Source organism: Colius striatus, chromosome 2, assembly GCF_028858725.1.
Source record: "Colius striatus isolate bColStr4 chromosome 2, bColStr4.1.hap1, whole genome shotgun sequence".
In the NCBI taxonomy this organism is placed as follows: Eukaryota; Metazoa; Chordata; class Aves; order Coliiformes; family Coliidae; genus Colius; species Colius striatus.
In genome coordinates this window covers 35,719,262-35,735,287 of record NC_084760.1, presented here as the reverse complement: position 1 = coordinate 35,735,287, position 16,026 = coordinate 35,719,262, and the positions used below count along the sequence as shown (strand labels likewise).

Sequence of the window (16,026 nt, the reverse complement as noted above, 5' to 3'; positions counted from 1 at the left end):
GCCCCACCCTCCTGAAAATGGCGGGCGCGCGGAAACGGCCCCCTCGGGGCCGGGGGCGGCAGAGCGCAGGCGCCGTGAGCGCGGCAGCCCTTCCGTTGCCGGTCTGCCGCCGCCGCCGCCCTCCTGCCGCGGCTCTGAGGGGAGACGGTTGTAACGTCCGCACGCGCCTCGGCGCTGAGGGAGAAGGAGGACGCAGGTGCGGGGCTGTAGCGCCAGTGCCACCCGGGTCGGGCGCACTGCCACTTACTGGAAGCGGGGGGTGGCTGGGAGGAAGAGCGGGGAAGTGGGTTGTAGGGTAGCGACGGCATCTTCCCCCGACCCAGCGCGCCTTGTCGGGGCAGTACTGGGCCGGGAGCACTCTATCCCGCCGCGCTGGTCCTGCCCGCGCCCGGCAGTAATAATTACAACACTTAAATTTTGTGCTTCTCCCTTCTTTTTAGAGAGAGATTTTAGTGAACAGCAGCTTGAGTGAATGCTTCATGTTTGTGTGATGGATGAATTCCAAGAACATGCAAGCGCTTCTTTCCTGGTCTGAGTAATGTAAGCATGAAGATCTGTTTATGTAGGAAACTGAAAGTAGCATAGCAAAAGGTATGTGAGCTGATTCACGAAGTGTGTTTGCTCCTTGATTTCTGTGCGTAAGGTGTTAAACTACATACCATAAAATGGAAATGGCAGATTCCCTCTGAGTACTTCATGGACTTAATCCAGTATTTAATCTGAAATACCTGCCATACAAAAATAATATCAGATGGGAAGTTTAGTGAATTTCTTCACTGCTTTGAATTTTATTTGTTGCACTTAATGGAAGGAGAGGCACACTATCATTAAATGCTATGTCAAAGAAAATTAATGAAGGAATTACTGGATGCTGTGTTTTGTAAAACTTGCAAATATCTCAAAAATGAAATACTGTATGTAATGATGTAAGAAGTTTTAATGAGTGTTTGTACAATAAATACCATTGTCAGTGACACTTGGTAGTATGAACTATCTGACTTTCCGTCAGTTGAAATCAGGCAGTTTGATCAAAACATTAAGCTGATACAAGAAGTTGCTCCAAGAAGCACTTCTTTCTCCCAAACGTCACAAATCGTCGCAAATCGTGTCACCCAAACGTACAAATCTCCATGGTGATATGGTTCGGGAACTTATTTAGTGGGAAAAAAAAATTCTTAACTAACTTTCAGTACAATCAGTTTGTTCTGCTGTATGAAGAGCTGCTTGAACTTGACACAGAAACAGAAGAGGCAGAGAGAGGACTGTTCCTCTCCACTGCAGCACTGGTTCTTATGACTAAACTTGTAATTTAGCAGTCATTTCATTGAGTTCTCTGTAGATTCTCCAAGTAACTAATTTTAAAACATTTGAAGAGGTAATGTGGAGCAAGACCCACAGAGGAGCTCTGGATGGGCCCATGGGCTTTTAAGAGAGGGCCCAAGGCGCACTGAGGCTGTGCTGCACATTTGGACCCACTGTGCTGAACCACTCAGCGTTCTCACTGACCTGTCATCTACCCTGCAGAGCACAGGGGATCATGTTAGGAAACGTTAATCTGACCTGGAGGCCTTCTCTTCTGGATTGTCCTATCTGTTCAGTGGGACAAGAAAGTGGTCACTCATTGTGGTTAAACATATCCATCACTAGAAGTCTCTGGTCCACAAGCCTCCAGTGTTTTAATCTCCACACAGTCAATTTGATGTCAAACCATGACACAGTATCAGCTTTGCACATGCAATGTCATTAATGCTGGTTCATCCTTTCCAGCACCCCATCCCATTTAAATAAAAATAGTTATATTTAACAAACAGCCTACTTTTATGCCATGTGTTGTGCAGTGATCTTTCTATAGAAGTAAATATTAATTCCATTTAATGCCTCTGGATTTTGCTCAAACGGGTGAGATGCATTTAAGTCGGTTGCCATCTTTCCTAAAAGGAGCTTTAGATTAAATTCTAGTAAAAAATGTTTTCTGAGTGGGAGAACATACTCCATTTCAGTAAGTTTCTGAGGTCAGAAAACTATGCAGCTGATGCCAGTTGTAGCCTGTTTTGGACTGTGACCGGTAGGTGACTTAACTGCTAGCAAGTGAAACAATTATGATTGTCTTGGCATAAAGAGGACTTTGCTTCTGCTTTGGACGAAAGCATGTGAACTTCCATTTTTTGTGCTTTGGTACTCTAGATTCGAAGAACGTATTATGTACTTTTAGGGGAATAAAATCCATGCCCTAAGGCTACATACAGTTACAGAAAATGAGACTTTGACTCATCTTGATGCCTGTTGTTTTGTTTTTTTGTGACCGTAGTAGACCTTGTTACTTTTGAAGATTCATTTCTGGCTAATCATAGTAGTGCAGAAAGTGTGTACTTTATTTATTCATTTGTAGAGGAGATTCATACATTGTCTATAGAGAATTATTATCCTTCATTAGTGAAGCAACAGCATTTTCTTTGATCACTTTACACTGCCTCACAAAAGCAGGGCAGATGTGTGCAATGCCTTGGTTCTAAATACTTTCCTGTATTTCATTTTTATGTTTTCTGCATATTAATTTTCTAGGCATTTGTCAGTCACATAGTATCATAGAAATCTTTAGGTTGGAAAAGACCTTTAAGGTCGAGTCCAGCTGTTAACACGGCACTACCACATCCACCACTAAATCATGTCCCTAAGTGCCACAGCTACACATTTACAAAATTAATGTATTTACTTTTTTTTTGTTGCACAGCTCACTTTAATCAAACCTGTGCTGATGCTGCTGATCACATTATGATAGTTATGTACTTTCTACAACTTCAACCCCATTATTAAACAAAGATAATTCTAGCAAATACTCCAAAGTCTCATATATGAAGGAAAACGGCATCAACAAATTCAGCTCTTTTGGACTAATGAAGTTGTGGTTAGTTCATTTAAATTCCATGTCTTCAGAGTAAGTTTAGGCTTAAATTCACTGATATTTCAGTTCCGAAAATATATTTGTTTGTTGCAATGTCTGCTATGATCTTCGCATTTCTTTTACCAAAGTAAATAAATATATATATGCCATCATCAGTAAGTATATTTTCACCTAGAAGACTGAAACCTACAGTCTTTCATTACTCTCATTTTTCAGGGTACTCATGGGTAAGAGAAAGGAAGAAAGTATTTCAAAGCCTGGATCCCATAAAAGGCAGAGACAAGAATATACAGATGAACACAGTGATGAGTCTAATGAAGGAAAAAATTCTGAGCCATCAGCAGATAATGATTTCTCTTCACAGTCGGTAAGTTGTTTAAAAAGTTATGTGTGAGAAAATGTTGATACAAGGAAGTTCTGTGACTTTGGGAGATGTGGAAATAGATGTCTTGCATGTGGGCTTTAGTGGAACTCATATAAAAGAAATTACAAATTCCTTTCTGAGATCAGGCCTTCTGCACAAGTTCATTTTTACCTTTTTTTTTTTTGGGGTCATCTACTTAAGAGAGTTGATCATAAAATAACTATTCTGGTTTGATATAGTGATTACTACTGAAGTTATCAAACAACCAAATAAAGGAATCAAATTTTGTTTGATGGAAATATGGTATGTTTTGTTATTGCTTGTAGTAAAAGCAGAGAAAATATTTAGAAACTGAATTATTTACTGAGAGAAACACCAAATGTTTGTTTTGCATAGCTGACATGTTGAAATGTCTGAAAGAAATATAGTGTTTGAAATGCATGTTTTGATGGAAATGAAACTTGTAAACAGGAATACTGGGGTTTTTTCTGCTTTTCTCTAATAGTTGAATTTTAATTCAATTGAGATTAAAATCGAAAGAATTCTGAGATTGCAAATGATGTCTTCTGTATTTAGCCTGAGTATTAGAAAGCATTTCTTTACCAAGAAGGTGATCAAACACTGGAACAGGCTTCCTGGAGAAGCAGTAGATGCCCCAAACCTGTCAGTGTTTAAGAGGCATTTGGCCAATATCCTGTCGTGGTTTAAGGCCCTTAAGAACAAAAGACTACATTCAGCCTTAAGTACCTCAGGCTTTGGAACTCCCTAAGGACAGGGAGGGCTCAGTTGCCACTTGTGGTCATGCAAACAGCCAAAACATACCAGGGTAAACCAAACTTAGTTTAATCTGTCCGTAACCAAAACATAACAAACAGAAATATCCAACAGGAAAAGAATAAAGAGTAGGGCCAAGGACGAAAGGTCAACTGGCCTTTTAAAATCCCCTTTCCCCCACCCCTACTCTCTTCCTGGGCTCAGAGCCCTGAACCAGGCAGGGCAGCTTTACCTCTTCCCCTCAAAAGTGGCACTGAGGAGCAGGGAATGAGGGGTGCAATCAGTCCTTTCCCAGTAGCTCCTGCTGCTTGTCTCCCTTCTGAGAACAAGGACTCCTTCCTGGTCCTCTGCTGCTCCAGTGCCAGATCTCCCAGACACCAGTCAGCCCTGCACAGGCTGCTCCAATAGGATGCTACAGTTCCACTTTGTTTCCTTTAGTTCGAGGTCCAAACTGCCTGCCCCTTCTGACCTGGGATCTCCAGCTCTCATCCCCTCTGTCACGGGGTCTCTTACCTTCCGTTGTGGGCTGCAGGTGTGTCTTGGGTTCAGCATTGCTCCTGCTTTACACCTTTCCTGACTGCGGGATCCATGTAGTTACCTTCACCCTACTCTTCCCTTCCACCTTCTCCTACGTACTTCAAATTTCTGATCTTAACTAATGATGGCAGAGGCGCCAGATTGGCCTGTCTGGGCCAAGGGTGTATTGAAACCCATAGTTGGGGCAAGTCTGAGAGCTATTGGGGGAGCACTGCAACCTCCTGCCCATGTTACCAAGTGAAAGTGGGTCCTCACAAACCCATCACACACCCTTAGTAGTGTGCTTTATTTTAAGTTTTATTAGCCCTGAATTGGTTAGGCAATTGGACTTAGATGATCAGTCCCTTCCAACTGAGATAGTCAATTCTATTAGACACCATGGTTTAGTTTTGGTATGCAGAAGCACTATTCCTGGCTTAATTTTCTTGAACAACAGCTCTTATGTGTAATTGGTTTGTTTATTTTTCCTGAGGACTTTGCTTAGAAAATGTTGCTTTTCTGAAGCACTGATGATAAAACTAATTTCCTGTCAAAACAATACTTCACCAGTTGAGCTGCCCTACTTTCATTTTCATTTCCCTCTTCTTGATCTAATTTAATTTCCCTCCTTCTAAGCTTTGCTAAGGATTCTCAAAAATAGTATCAAAAAATGCTGTGATGTTTTTTATTACTGCTCTAACAACTATATAGAATCTCTAATCTTCCTCTTTTATGTTGTATTAATTGTGAATTAGTTATGAGGAGAATAGAAAGTTACTTGCTTTATTGCTTAACTGCTATGTAGCATGCAACTTCTGTAGTGTCCTGAAACCTTTCTGATTTTCTTGTAGCTTATAACCATTGAGGTTTTATATCATATTGTCATTTGAATTGTTATTGTATTTAAAATAGATAAACTATAGGTCATTAAAATGCATACATAACACCAGTTTCTGTTGTTAATCCTTTAGACTGGAGGAGAAGTTGGGATAATTGAAAGTATCCAGCTCAAGAACTTCATGTGCCATTCTATGTTGGGGCCTTTTCAGTTTGGATCAAATCTCAATTTTGTTGTTGGAAACAATGGAAGTAAGTATTATTTTTTGACATTTCACTGTCAAAGAACACTTTTGATAAAAATGCAGATGATGTAATTTTTATTTGAAAAAGAATTGCTAGCCATTTTTTAGGAGTACAGATGGACTTCTGGACTTGGGAACCACACAGGTCTATCCCAGTAGTTCAGGGGGTCTTAAATTTGGAGATTTGCAAAAGATAATAAAATATTTTCATAGCTAAATCATACATAAATTATATTTAAACTAAATGTATATTCATTATGAAAGGCACAGTCATTGTCCAGGTAGATTGATCATATAGAAGCTGTCATAGGAGAAGGGAGTGATACTTATTTATGCAAGTTCATTTCTTATGGAGAGAGAATTTCAAAAATTAAACATAAATTTGAAGCTTAAAACTTTTCAGGCAATTATAGAAAAGGTAATGTGGGTTTGATTTGTTTTATATATGTTTTCCGTGCTTGTAAGGAAGGAAAGTTTCCTTCTGAGATAGCAACTTGTGTTCGACAAGATGTCCTAAATAGAAGAGTAGAAGTAACAGAGGTTTGACTCAGAATGGTTTTTTTTTTCTTTAGGGAGAATCTGAAGGGTGACAGATGTTTTTTCTGGAGTTATTGCTATTTTATATGTTTGTTCAATAAGGACAGTATTTAGATTTTTAAGTGCATGAGTACATAAGCAGTCAAACAAAAATCTGTAATATGAGTGACCTGGATAAAGAGTTACAAGAAGCTTACTTTTAAAAGAAGTTCAATGCTATTACAGGTGGAAAAAGTTCTGTGTTAACTGCTCTTATTGTTGGACTTGGTGGGAAAGCCACTGCAACAAATAGAGGTTCCTCATTAAAAATGTTTGTACGAGATGGAGAGACGTAAGTAAAACTTTTTTTAGTTTTAAGGTTGAAAGTGTCGTTAGTGACTTTGATTGAAGTCAATTGATCAATTTTCTGTTCACCTTTGTTTTCTCTGCTCTATTATTGCATCTACTGCATACAACTAAAAAGCATAACACTGGAGAGACTGTATTTAAACAAAAAACCCCAAAACTACAATAAAAATAAACCCATTAGAAATTTTACCAGTTATTTATTGGTAGTATACCATTATCTCTAAACTAGCCAACATAGCAATATGTCCTGCAAATTGCCTAGTTCTTGTGTATTACTTCCATAAGGTATTTGAATATCCTATAGAAGAACTGAGTTCATTAGAAAAAATTCCTAGGAAACTAGTTATTGTTGTTCTGTGAGCAGTGAGGGGTTTGGTTTTTTTTTTCCTGTCTTTCTGGTAATGTGAATGAATATACAATATAAAGACCTTGACCTACAGGTAAAGTGTTAAACATGCAGGGAGTCGATTCACATCTGCTGCAAAAGTGGGCATGTTTAGAGGAATAAAAAAAAAATATGAGAGGAGGTTAAAAGTTTACATTTGCATAAAGCTGTAACTAAGACCCCCAGCTTTTACTTTTCAGAGATGCTTGGAATAAAATTGTTGGCAGTACCTGTCGCATGTGTAACAACTTATGTTTCATCATTCACTTGAGAAACAGAAAATATGATTCAGAACTGACATAGCATCTCTTTATTTTCTAGAAGAATCCTTTAAGCATTCTACTATAGGTTACTTTAGTCAGGGAAGGCTGCAGAAGCTAAACAACTGTTTTCTACAGAAGCCAAGTTGGGGATAGGATAACAACCAGAAAGCAACTTGATTCTACAAGCGAAAGATGGGGACACTCAGAGGAAGGGAAAGTGGGGAAAAATCTGCTCTTGCAGCTATTTGCTTTTGGCTCATGGTTTATATCAAACATAGAAGGTGTAAGCAGGTCAGTGTATTGCAGCCTTTCTGACTCCATGTCTGCAATGCTGTTTGGGCTCAAACAACATAAATACATCATATTCTAATTGGTGCTATGGCTGACTTCCAGTTGTGACCTGTTCAAGACATGACATTTTCAGTTGTCTTTTTCTATTATTTTTTTAGTTCCGCAGATATTTCCATCACCTTGCGAAACCAAGGCAGAGATGCATTTAAACCAGATGTGTATGGTAGCTCCATTATTGTGAATCAACGCATTAATCTGGATGGAAGCAGAAGTTACAGACTGAAAAGCAAATCTGGTTGGTGGTAGTTTGTGTTCTCAGTCTTAGAAGCCCTTAAAATGTTTTCATTGCTTTTAATGCCTTGATACTAGTAAAGGATGATGTTCCTCATTTCATTCATCATTCAAGGATGATGATGTCCATTTTTTTGTGTTTGCCTTAGATTACTTTATCCTATCAAAGGCTGTTGTGTCAGATTGCTTGTAATATGAGGTCGTACAGTATTTCTCTGTATGAAAATCTGCTTATGTGATGAGGCTTAACATAGCTTTTGTTGAATCTGGTGATTTACCTAAACTCTGTCACAGATGCTTTATGAGGCATGGAGGGACTTTAACTAGAAGTTGTTCTGTACAACTGCAAATATATTGGAAAAAGTAAAGGCCCCAACCAACCATTGTTTCTTATTTAGGACTAAATCTGTGCTATAAAAATACTAATCTAATTTTTTTACATTTACCAAGAACGATTAGATTGAACAAAAGGCTTACACGTTGTATGTCTCCTTACTTCGGACCTATTGGTATTTTTCCTTTATTGTTTTTACCATTAGGGAGCTTAATTTCTTCAAAGAAAGAGGAACTCATAGGATTACTGGATCACTTTAATATACAGGTAATTGTTACAGTATTGAAATTTTGTGTAATTTAAGGCATCAGCATGTGATGTTATGATTCTTCAATGAAAGAACAATGTTCCATTAAATTAAATGAGAGACGTTCGCCTCTTCTGTGTTCTTTCAAGGTCAAATGTCAGTTGCAAAAGAAAATTGAAAGTTTTTATCTCATACATTGCAGAATAAGATTCTGTCCCAAACAGATAAGTATTTGTTAGTATCTGTGGGCTGTAAGTCCTGTATCCTGTTAATAAAAGTCTAAGGATATGCAGGTGTCTTTCATACCTGGAGCTTTTTGTTTCCCCTGCTCATTATTTCAATTTTTACCTTTGCAGAAATTTGACTGTTTTTGCTGCTTAAGTTGTTAAGAAAAGATCTAGTAGTGCACATGAGGTTTAAATTATTCAATATAACCAACCTTTCAAATAATATAAACTTCTGTTCATATGTATTGACATGTATTTGTATATATATTCGTATACGTATTCATTTGTATCTGTTCGTATATATTCTTAAATATATGGGACAGATAATTGCATTTAATGCAATACTTTGATCAATGAAATAATGAGAAATTAAATAGCATTGGACACAATTTCCAATTATGTTCTTGTTAAAGAAATAGAAGAACAAGGCACTGTCTTTGTAGAAGCCAGTTATCTTCCTGGAAACAGCTGCTCAGTTGTCCTTGTTGCACTACTAATTTGTACTTTCTCGAGTTGAATTTTTAAATTTTGTTATTTTTGTAAGGAGAGAAGTAGAAAACTTAATTTCTAGATCTACTTCTCTCAGATTATTGCTGAATGGCTGGGCATGGTTTGTAAAGTAATGAAAGTAAAAATAACTTTATTTTACAGGTAGATAATCCTGTGTCTATTTTAACCCAAGAAATGAGTAAGCACTTTTTACAGTCCAAACATGAAGGTGACAAGTACAAGGTAAAAACAGTAATTTAACATTTCATCAAACATTAAAATAGTGATTTCAAATTTTTACAGGTGGCAATTCAAGAAAAAAAAAATTGTAATGACCTGTTGTGTGTTAACTCGGGTAAGCAGCTAAATGCTGAGGGTGGTTCAGGCCCAGCTGGCAACAAAGCATTTAGCTGCTTGCTCACCCACCACACACCCTCACAGCCCCAGTGAGAAGGAACAAGACATAAGCAAGGGCCTTGTGGATTGAGACACGGGCAGAGAGGACTCACTACCGGTTATGGTTCCAGGCAAAGCAGACTCCACTACTCAAGTCAGGGAAGAAAACAAGAACAGTTTAATCTACTACCAACTAGAAACAGAACAAATGGAAAGGAAAACCAGAGCAAGATGATGAGAAAATACAATCAACACCTAAAGATCTTCTCCTTGCCCTCTTTCTGGTCTCAGTTCCTGCTGTTGATATCTCTACCTCTTCCACTGCAGTGGCGCAGGGGAATGGAAATGTAGTCAATCCCTCACACGTGGTTTCTTTCAGTTCTTTCTTCTCAGAGGAGGAGGACTCCTCACATTCTTCCCCTGCTCCAATGTGGGATCCCTCCCATGGGATACAGTTCTTAACAAACTTCTCCAACGTGAGTCCTCACAAACTTCTCCAGCACAGGTCTTCTCCACTGCTTATCTCCCTTTTTATTGCTGAGCATGACTGTTCTGGTTTTGGCTGGGATAGAGTTAATTTTCTTCATAGTAACTAGTATAGGGCTATGTTTAGGATTTGTACTGATAACAGGGATGTGTTTGTTATTGCTGACATAATCAAGTCATTTTCTGCTCCTTAATCCACCCCACCAGTGAGTAGGCTGGGGGTGCACAAGAAGTTGGGAGAGGACACAGGCAGGACAGCTGAGCCCAACTGACCCATGGGGACTTGCTTTCCTGGAGATATCTGAACACCTGCCTGATGATGGGAAGTGGAGAATTAATTCCTTATTTTACTTTGCTTACGAGTATAACTTTTACTTTATTAAAATGTTTTTATCTTAACCCACAAGTTTTCACACTTTTACCTTTCCGATTCTCGTCCTGATCCTGATGCAAAGGCAGTGAGTGAGGAGCTCTGTGGTGCTTAGTTGGTGGCTGGAGTTAAACCACAACAATGACTTTTTATGGGTTGGAATGGCAAGTTGAAGTTATCTGCCTGTTTGTATCTCCTGGTTGTATCCCTTTCCAACCTCATGTGCACTACACCAGTCTGTTTACCGGGAGGGCAGAGTGAGAAACAGGGGGCCTTGACTATGCAAACACTGTTCAGCAACACATAAAACATTAGTGTTACCAGTATTGTTTTGATCAGACATCTAAAACACAACAACTGCTATGAAAAAACTTATCTCCACCCCAGCCACACGCAGTATGCTATCTGATTGTAGCAATCAGCCACTTGCAAAACCAGTTTTTTTTTCAAGGTGCTTTTCTATTTAGACATGGATAAATAAAAAAATTAGGACATGGCTAAATTACTTGATTATTCAGAAATGCCCTACCAGTTATTTTACTTTGAATATCATTCAGCATGCATAGAGGTTGTCATGAGTGGTCTTTCTGTGGTAATTATTTAAAATTCACTTATATAAGCTGCTGAATCTGCCAACTGCATCTTTTTATTCCTTTTTAGTTTTTTATGAAGGCAACTCAGCTGGAACAAATGAAAGAAGATTATTCATCTATTATGAAAACTAAAGAAAATACCTGTAATCAGATAGAACAAGGAGTAGAGGTATGTAAAAGTTAAAGTAATTATTAGTATGGATCTAAGCACTGAAATAACTGTAGGAGTTAAACTACATAATTTTCATATGATTAGGTCTCAGTGACATGAAACTGAAAGATTTCATAGTGTCACAGGTTTTTGCACTCACAGACGAACATCTTTTCTTTTTCTAAGCGTCTTCAAGAATTGAAGCTGCTCTATTGTGAGAAAAAGAAACGCTACAAAAGCATTGCATTTGTGAATGAGATGCGAAAACATCTTGAAGATTTGAAACATAAAATGGCATGGGCAATGGTAAATGGCTTGTTAAAATGTTTCCTCTTATGAAAGGTACTTTATTCCATATTTGCTGCAGACGTTCTGATTATGCTAATCTATGTTTCTATTTAGGTGAGTGAGATGGAAAAAGAAATAGAGCCAATCAAAGAAGGCATCAGAGCTGAGGAAGGACAAACCACGAAGTTTGTTCAGAAGGTAGAAGAGTGTCAGGTACATATATGGTTTAAAACATATGAAACTCTAGTTTTGTCTCATTGACTGAAGAATAAAAGTAATATTTAAACTGCAATTGTCCTTTAGCTTGTAAGCTGTTGAAACTGTCCGTCTGAGCTTTTCACACGCAGCTAAGAACATTTGCATTTATACACCTTTTTAGCCTTCTAAAACTTAACAGTAACACTTGGTTTCCACATTTCATTGAATAATAATATCAGAACAAGGAATGTGTGTGGTTTTCATGCTGATCTTGTTGTTTCAGGAAGGGTTATGTTATTTTGACTGAGAATTTGAAATACGCAGCATTGCATATACCAGCAAACAGTAATTTAAACTGTTTATTGTTGAGAGTAGTTACTTGATGCCTATTTCTTTAATGTTGGAGGACCTTCCAGAGGTCTGCAATGTAGGTGATTTTGGGTATTGTTGCCTGTAGAAAAGATCAGTGTCTCATTTCAGGAAACCTCTGTAAATTTAACAGACTCTTTGGTGGTACTTAGGACTTCTGTAGGTAGCAAGACAGAATAATGTTGCCAAACATTCAGCTTCACATATGAAATATATCTTTTGAAGAGAAACACTAGATGACAATATTTTTAACTTTTCTGTCTATTAAAACTCCAAACTTTCTGAATTGGCACTCATTTTCCTTGTTAATTTGTTTGTTTGTTTTTAAAACCTATGTATTTGTTTTACAATTGAGGTGTGTTTATGTCATGGCAGAAGATGTCTCTCTGGTATTGAAGGAACATTGTCCAGATACGGGTTTCATTTCTTGCCATGTCATGATACTTGGCCTTAGTGTGTTAAGAGCATTCTATAATTCAGAAAATAAGGTTTTTAACTTGATAGTCTCTTGGTTTCCCAATGATGATAGTTTATGAATTTTCATCTTAGCGTAGCCATAGTGACGATGACTTGCTTTATTTTTTTTTAACTTGGCAGACATGTCAAATGGGTTCTTTTGAGACATATTTCTTCTGTAGCAAAGAAATTCTGCTTTGTTACTATTTGTGTATCATTCTCTTTTTTTTACTGAAGTTAAAAGTGAGTGAAGCAGAAGAAAAGTACAAAGCAATACAAGACAAGTTAATGGAAGTAAGTGAAGGAGCAGAAGCCTTGCATCTTCAGTGTGTTTCTTTGAAGGCTGATGTACAAACAAGAAGAAAAGCAGTCAATGAAGCTGAGGTAGGCAAAAAGAACTTTAAAAGCTCATACCAATTTAAAGCTTTAATCTTATCCGTGCTTTACCTATATGTACTCTTCCATCTGTGTCTAGGCTTCTTGAATCACTTGTGCAATTCAAAATAGGTGCAATTTCTTTCCTGACTTACTTGCAAGTAGGTTCTGTTTGGGTTCCATGGGGTTTATATCTTTACACAAATGTTAAGTAGTGTTCAGCTTAGGTCAAAACAAATATGATTCAAATTAATGGTTATTCATTTTTCACATTCTTGAGGTTTGAGTTATGTTTGGTGCACTTTAGTGTTTATTTAGTCTAAGCCTTTTGAAATTAGTTCTTGCTTTTGTTTATTAAACTACTGTATCCTGTTCCCTTCATAGGTACTTTATAATCGTTCCAAAACTGAGTTAAAGCGTCTGGGAAAAGATGATGAACAGCTGCATAAACGAATTGAAGAACTGAAAAGCAGGTAAATAGTGATTACAGCACATGTTTATTAAGATACAGGTATGCAGGGAGTAAGCTTTTCTGATTAATGAGAAAATCTACAGTAACAGAAAATATTTATTTAAACTTTAGCAGGGTCCAGTTAAATATTTAAATATTTCTGATAATTCTTTTTCACATACCAAGGCTTTGATTAGACAGTGATGAGTTAATTTTGCTGTAAAAATGCTTTTTTTTGGTGGTAGTGGTGGTAATATACATTTCCTAGCTTCCATGATGTTGCAAAACAAATATCCCTGAAAACAAATGTAATAGGAACGTAACTGGAGGGAGGGGTTATGTGTGATTACAAATTAAAAACAAAAAATGAATTGTTGTTTATGCTTTGTAGGTCTTGTAAATGCATAGAATCTTACTTATAACTGTCTGGTAATTACAGGTAATAAAGTTTATGTTACTAATAAATCATCGTTGCAGTTTTAAAATGTTGAAGTATCAGCTTTTTTAGTTCTAAACAGGTTTCAGAGCCTGAAAAATTGGAAAGGCAGAGGAAAATCGCACACTTAAGGGAAAAACTAAAGGCATTCCATGATGAAGAAATAATGATTGATCAACAGATGGATCAGTTTCAACAGGCTATATATAAATGTAAGGAAGAGCATTCTAGACTTAGGTAAGTTATGCTTTTTTGAATCATGCAATTGTTTGATTAGAAAAAAACTTTCAGGAATCAAGTACAACCACTAACCTGACACTGGCAAGCCCACCACTAAACCATAGAATCATGGAAGGGTAGGGATTGGAAGGGACCTTAAGAGATCATCTAGTCCAACTCCTCTGCAGAAGCAGGTTCATCTACATCAGGTCACGTAGGAACATGTCCAGACAGATCCTGAAGACCTCCAAGGAAGGAGACTCCACAACCTCCCTGGGCAGTCTGTTTCACTGCTCCCTCACCCACACAGTAAAATAGCTTTTTCTTATTGTAACCGTTTTCCTTTGTTTCAAGTTCTAAGAGGTCCCTTCTTATGTATCTGCATTCCCTGAGGTAGTAGGCCTCAGTTGCAATGTTTTTTCTCTTTTTTTTCTGGTTTATCTTGGGACTTGATACATTTTGGTTTTGGCACAGGGGGAATTAATTTAGAAATTTTTGTAAAATAGAGAAAACTCTTGTTAAAGGTGAAAGATATTACTAATTAAAAACCCGATATATGTACATTCTGCCAGTTTAATATCTTTCTTCATCCAACCACCTGTCCCTTATTCTTTTTTCATCCTGTGGCTGGACTATGATTTTAATTTTTTCATATTGTTTAATACACTTAATACATCCTGATAGCATATCACAAGACATATAACACAATATAAGGAAATAGATATTTTTAAGGGTAATTGTTGTCTCTATAGTTAAAGGTGAATTTATAGAGACTTTGAGGCAAGTGGTTCAAATACCAATTTAGTCCATACCCGAGCTAGAAACACAAAGCACTCTTTAGCTTTTATTTAGAAACCTGAACTTGAACTATGATTACTGGAGGGAATTAAGATGACGTTGTCATTTATTGTCTTAAGATGATAGAGAATTTGTACTTCTGTTGAAGACGTTTGTAGAAGGCAGTGATATTGAAGCATATAAATTATAAATAAATTTATTTAAAATTATTTTAAAGAAAAAAAATCTTGTAATACTAGTTGCAAATAGTTTTATTTCTTGCCTTTTTGTCTCATGTTTCATGAAACTAAAAATGTTGTTGCATGTCTGGAACTAGCTATATACGTTGAAGTACTGAGATCTGAATGCACTGTCCTTTTAGTACTTGAAAAATGAGACTTCATTTTAATCAAATTAAAGCTTCTTAAGCTGTTGCTGCTGCAAAAAATTTTCTTAGGAGAGAAGATTCCGATGCAAAAGAAGCACTGGATGCCAAACAAAAACAGCTGAGAGAACTGAAAGATAGTAAAACAAATACCTTGAAAAGGTTTGGATCCCATGTACCAGCGTTTCTTGAAGCAGTTGAAGCAGCTTATAGGCAAGGGCAATTTAAACACAAACCTATTGGACCTTTAGGTAAGAATGACTGCTGAAAAAGACATTTCCTTATAGGATTTATTGCATGGCTGCTAATGTAAACAGTGATCTTTTAAAAGAACCTATTTGTTCTTTAAGGAGCATCAGATTTATCTTTCTTCTGTACTTCATGGACTAAAGGTTTTATACTGGTAGATGATCTCTTGCTTCCGTCCTTTTTATCACATGAACTAGCTAACGTCTACCATTTCTCCTCATTTTCCAGCTGTTTGATGCAGTTACAATGGTAAACTTTCAGTGCACCCCTTCAACTCCCCCACATCCACTAAGCAGCAGAGCATTGTTTTGGCTTCTTGTTCCCTCCCAGTTAGCACTGTCCAGTTCTTGGATAGATTTTGTTCCATTGTCCAATGGCTGACTTGTGAGCCTGGCAAACTTGAGATGTTTTGCATGTAGAAACTCAGACAAAAACAATTGAGATTTTCTTAGAAAGTTTGGTTTTGTTATTTTTTTGACTGGCTCTGGCAGTGAGTGCTATTTTCATTTTATGAATGGGAGTAATGGCTTCAACATATTCTGGATGTAAGTGTACTTAAGTACATGGCATTTACTGTAGAGTAAGGACAAGCAAACACATACACTGTAAAGACAGGTGATAAAAAGGAAAACTTGCATCGTTGTTGTTCCTCTGTCTTCACCCTTAAAGCATTAAATAGTTGATAAGCAACCTTTGCCTTGATATACTCCTGCTGAGCTACCTTGAAATTGGTATCTTAATGGAAGTTAGTGACTTTTTCAAAGATCTTGGAAGACA

General features: G+C 37.3%; 1 protein-coding gene across 3 annotated transcripts in view; it reads left to right on the top strand.

Annotated features, from left to right (window-relative positions):
- Nucleotides 1–101: 101 nt before the first annotated feature.
- Nucleotides 102–16,026, top strand: part of SMC6 (structural maintenance of chromosomes 6) — a 32,517-nt gene continuing 16,592 nt past the window's right edge. The window contains exons 1-15 of one of the 3 annotated variants that reach the window (XM_061989568.1): nt 108–196; nt 441–591; nt 3,119–3,269; nt 5,528–5,645; nt 6,401–6,506; nt 7,621–7,757; nt 8,293–8,354; nt 9,213–9,293; nt 10,963–11,064; nt 11,233–11,352; nt 11,449–11,547; nt 12,595–12,741; nt 13,117–13,205; nt 13,692–13,856; nt 15,073–15,251. In XM_061989568.1, the coding sequence (XP_061845552.1) occupies nt 3,126–3,269; nt 5,528–5,645; nt 6,401–6,506; nt 7,621–7,757; nt 8,293–8,354; nt 9,213–9,293; nt 10,963–11,064; nt 11,233–11,352; nt 11,449–11,547; nt 12,595–12,741; nt 13,117–13,205; nt 13,692–13,856; nt 15,073–15,251 (1,549 nt within the window). In that variant the 5' untranslated portion in view covers nt 108–196; nt 441–591; nt 3,119–3,125. Of the gene's footprint in view, nt 197–440; nt 592–3,118; nt 3,270–5,527; nt 5,646–6,400; nt 6,507–7,620; nt 7,758–8,292; nt 8,355–9,212; nt 9,294–10,962; nt 11,065–11,232; nt 11,353–11,448; nt 11,548–12,594; nt 12,742–13,116; nt 13,206–13,691; nt 13,857–15,072; nt 15,252–16,026 lie in introns of those variants that run through there. The other 2 variants (XM_061989569.1, XM_061989570.1) reach the window with 2 other exon arrangements.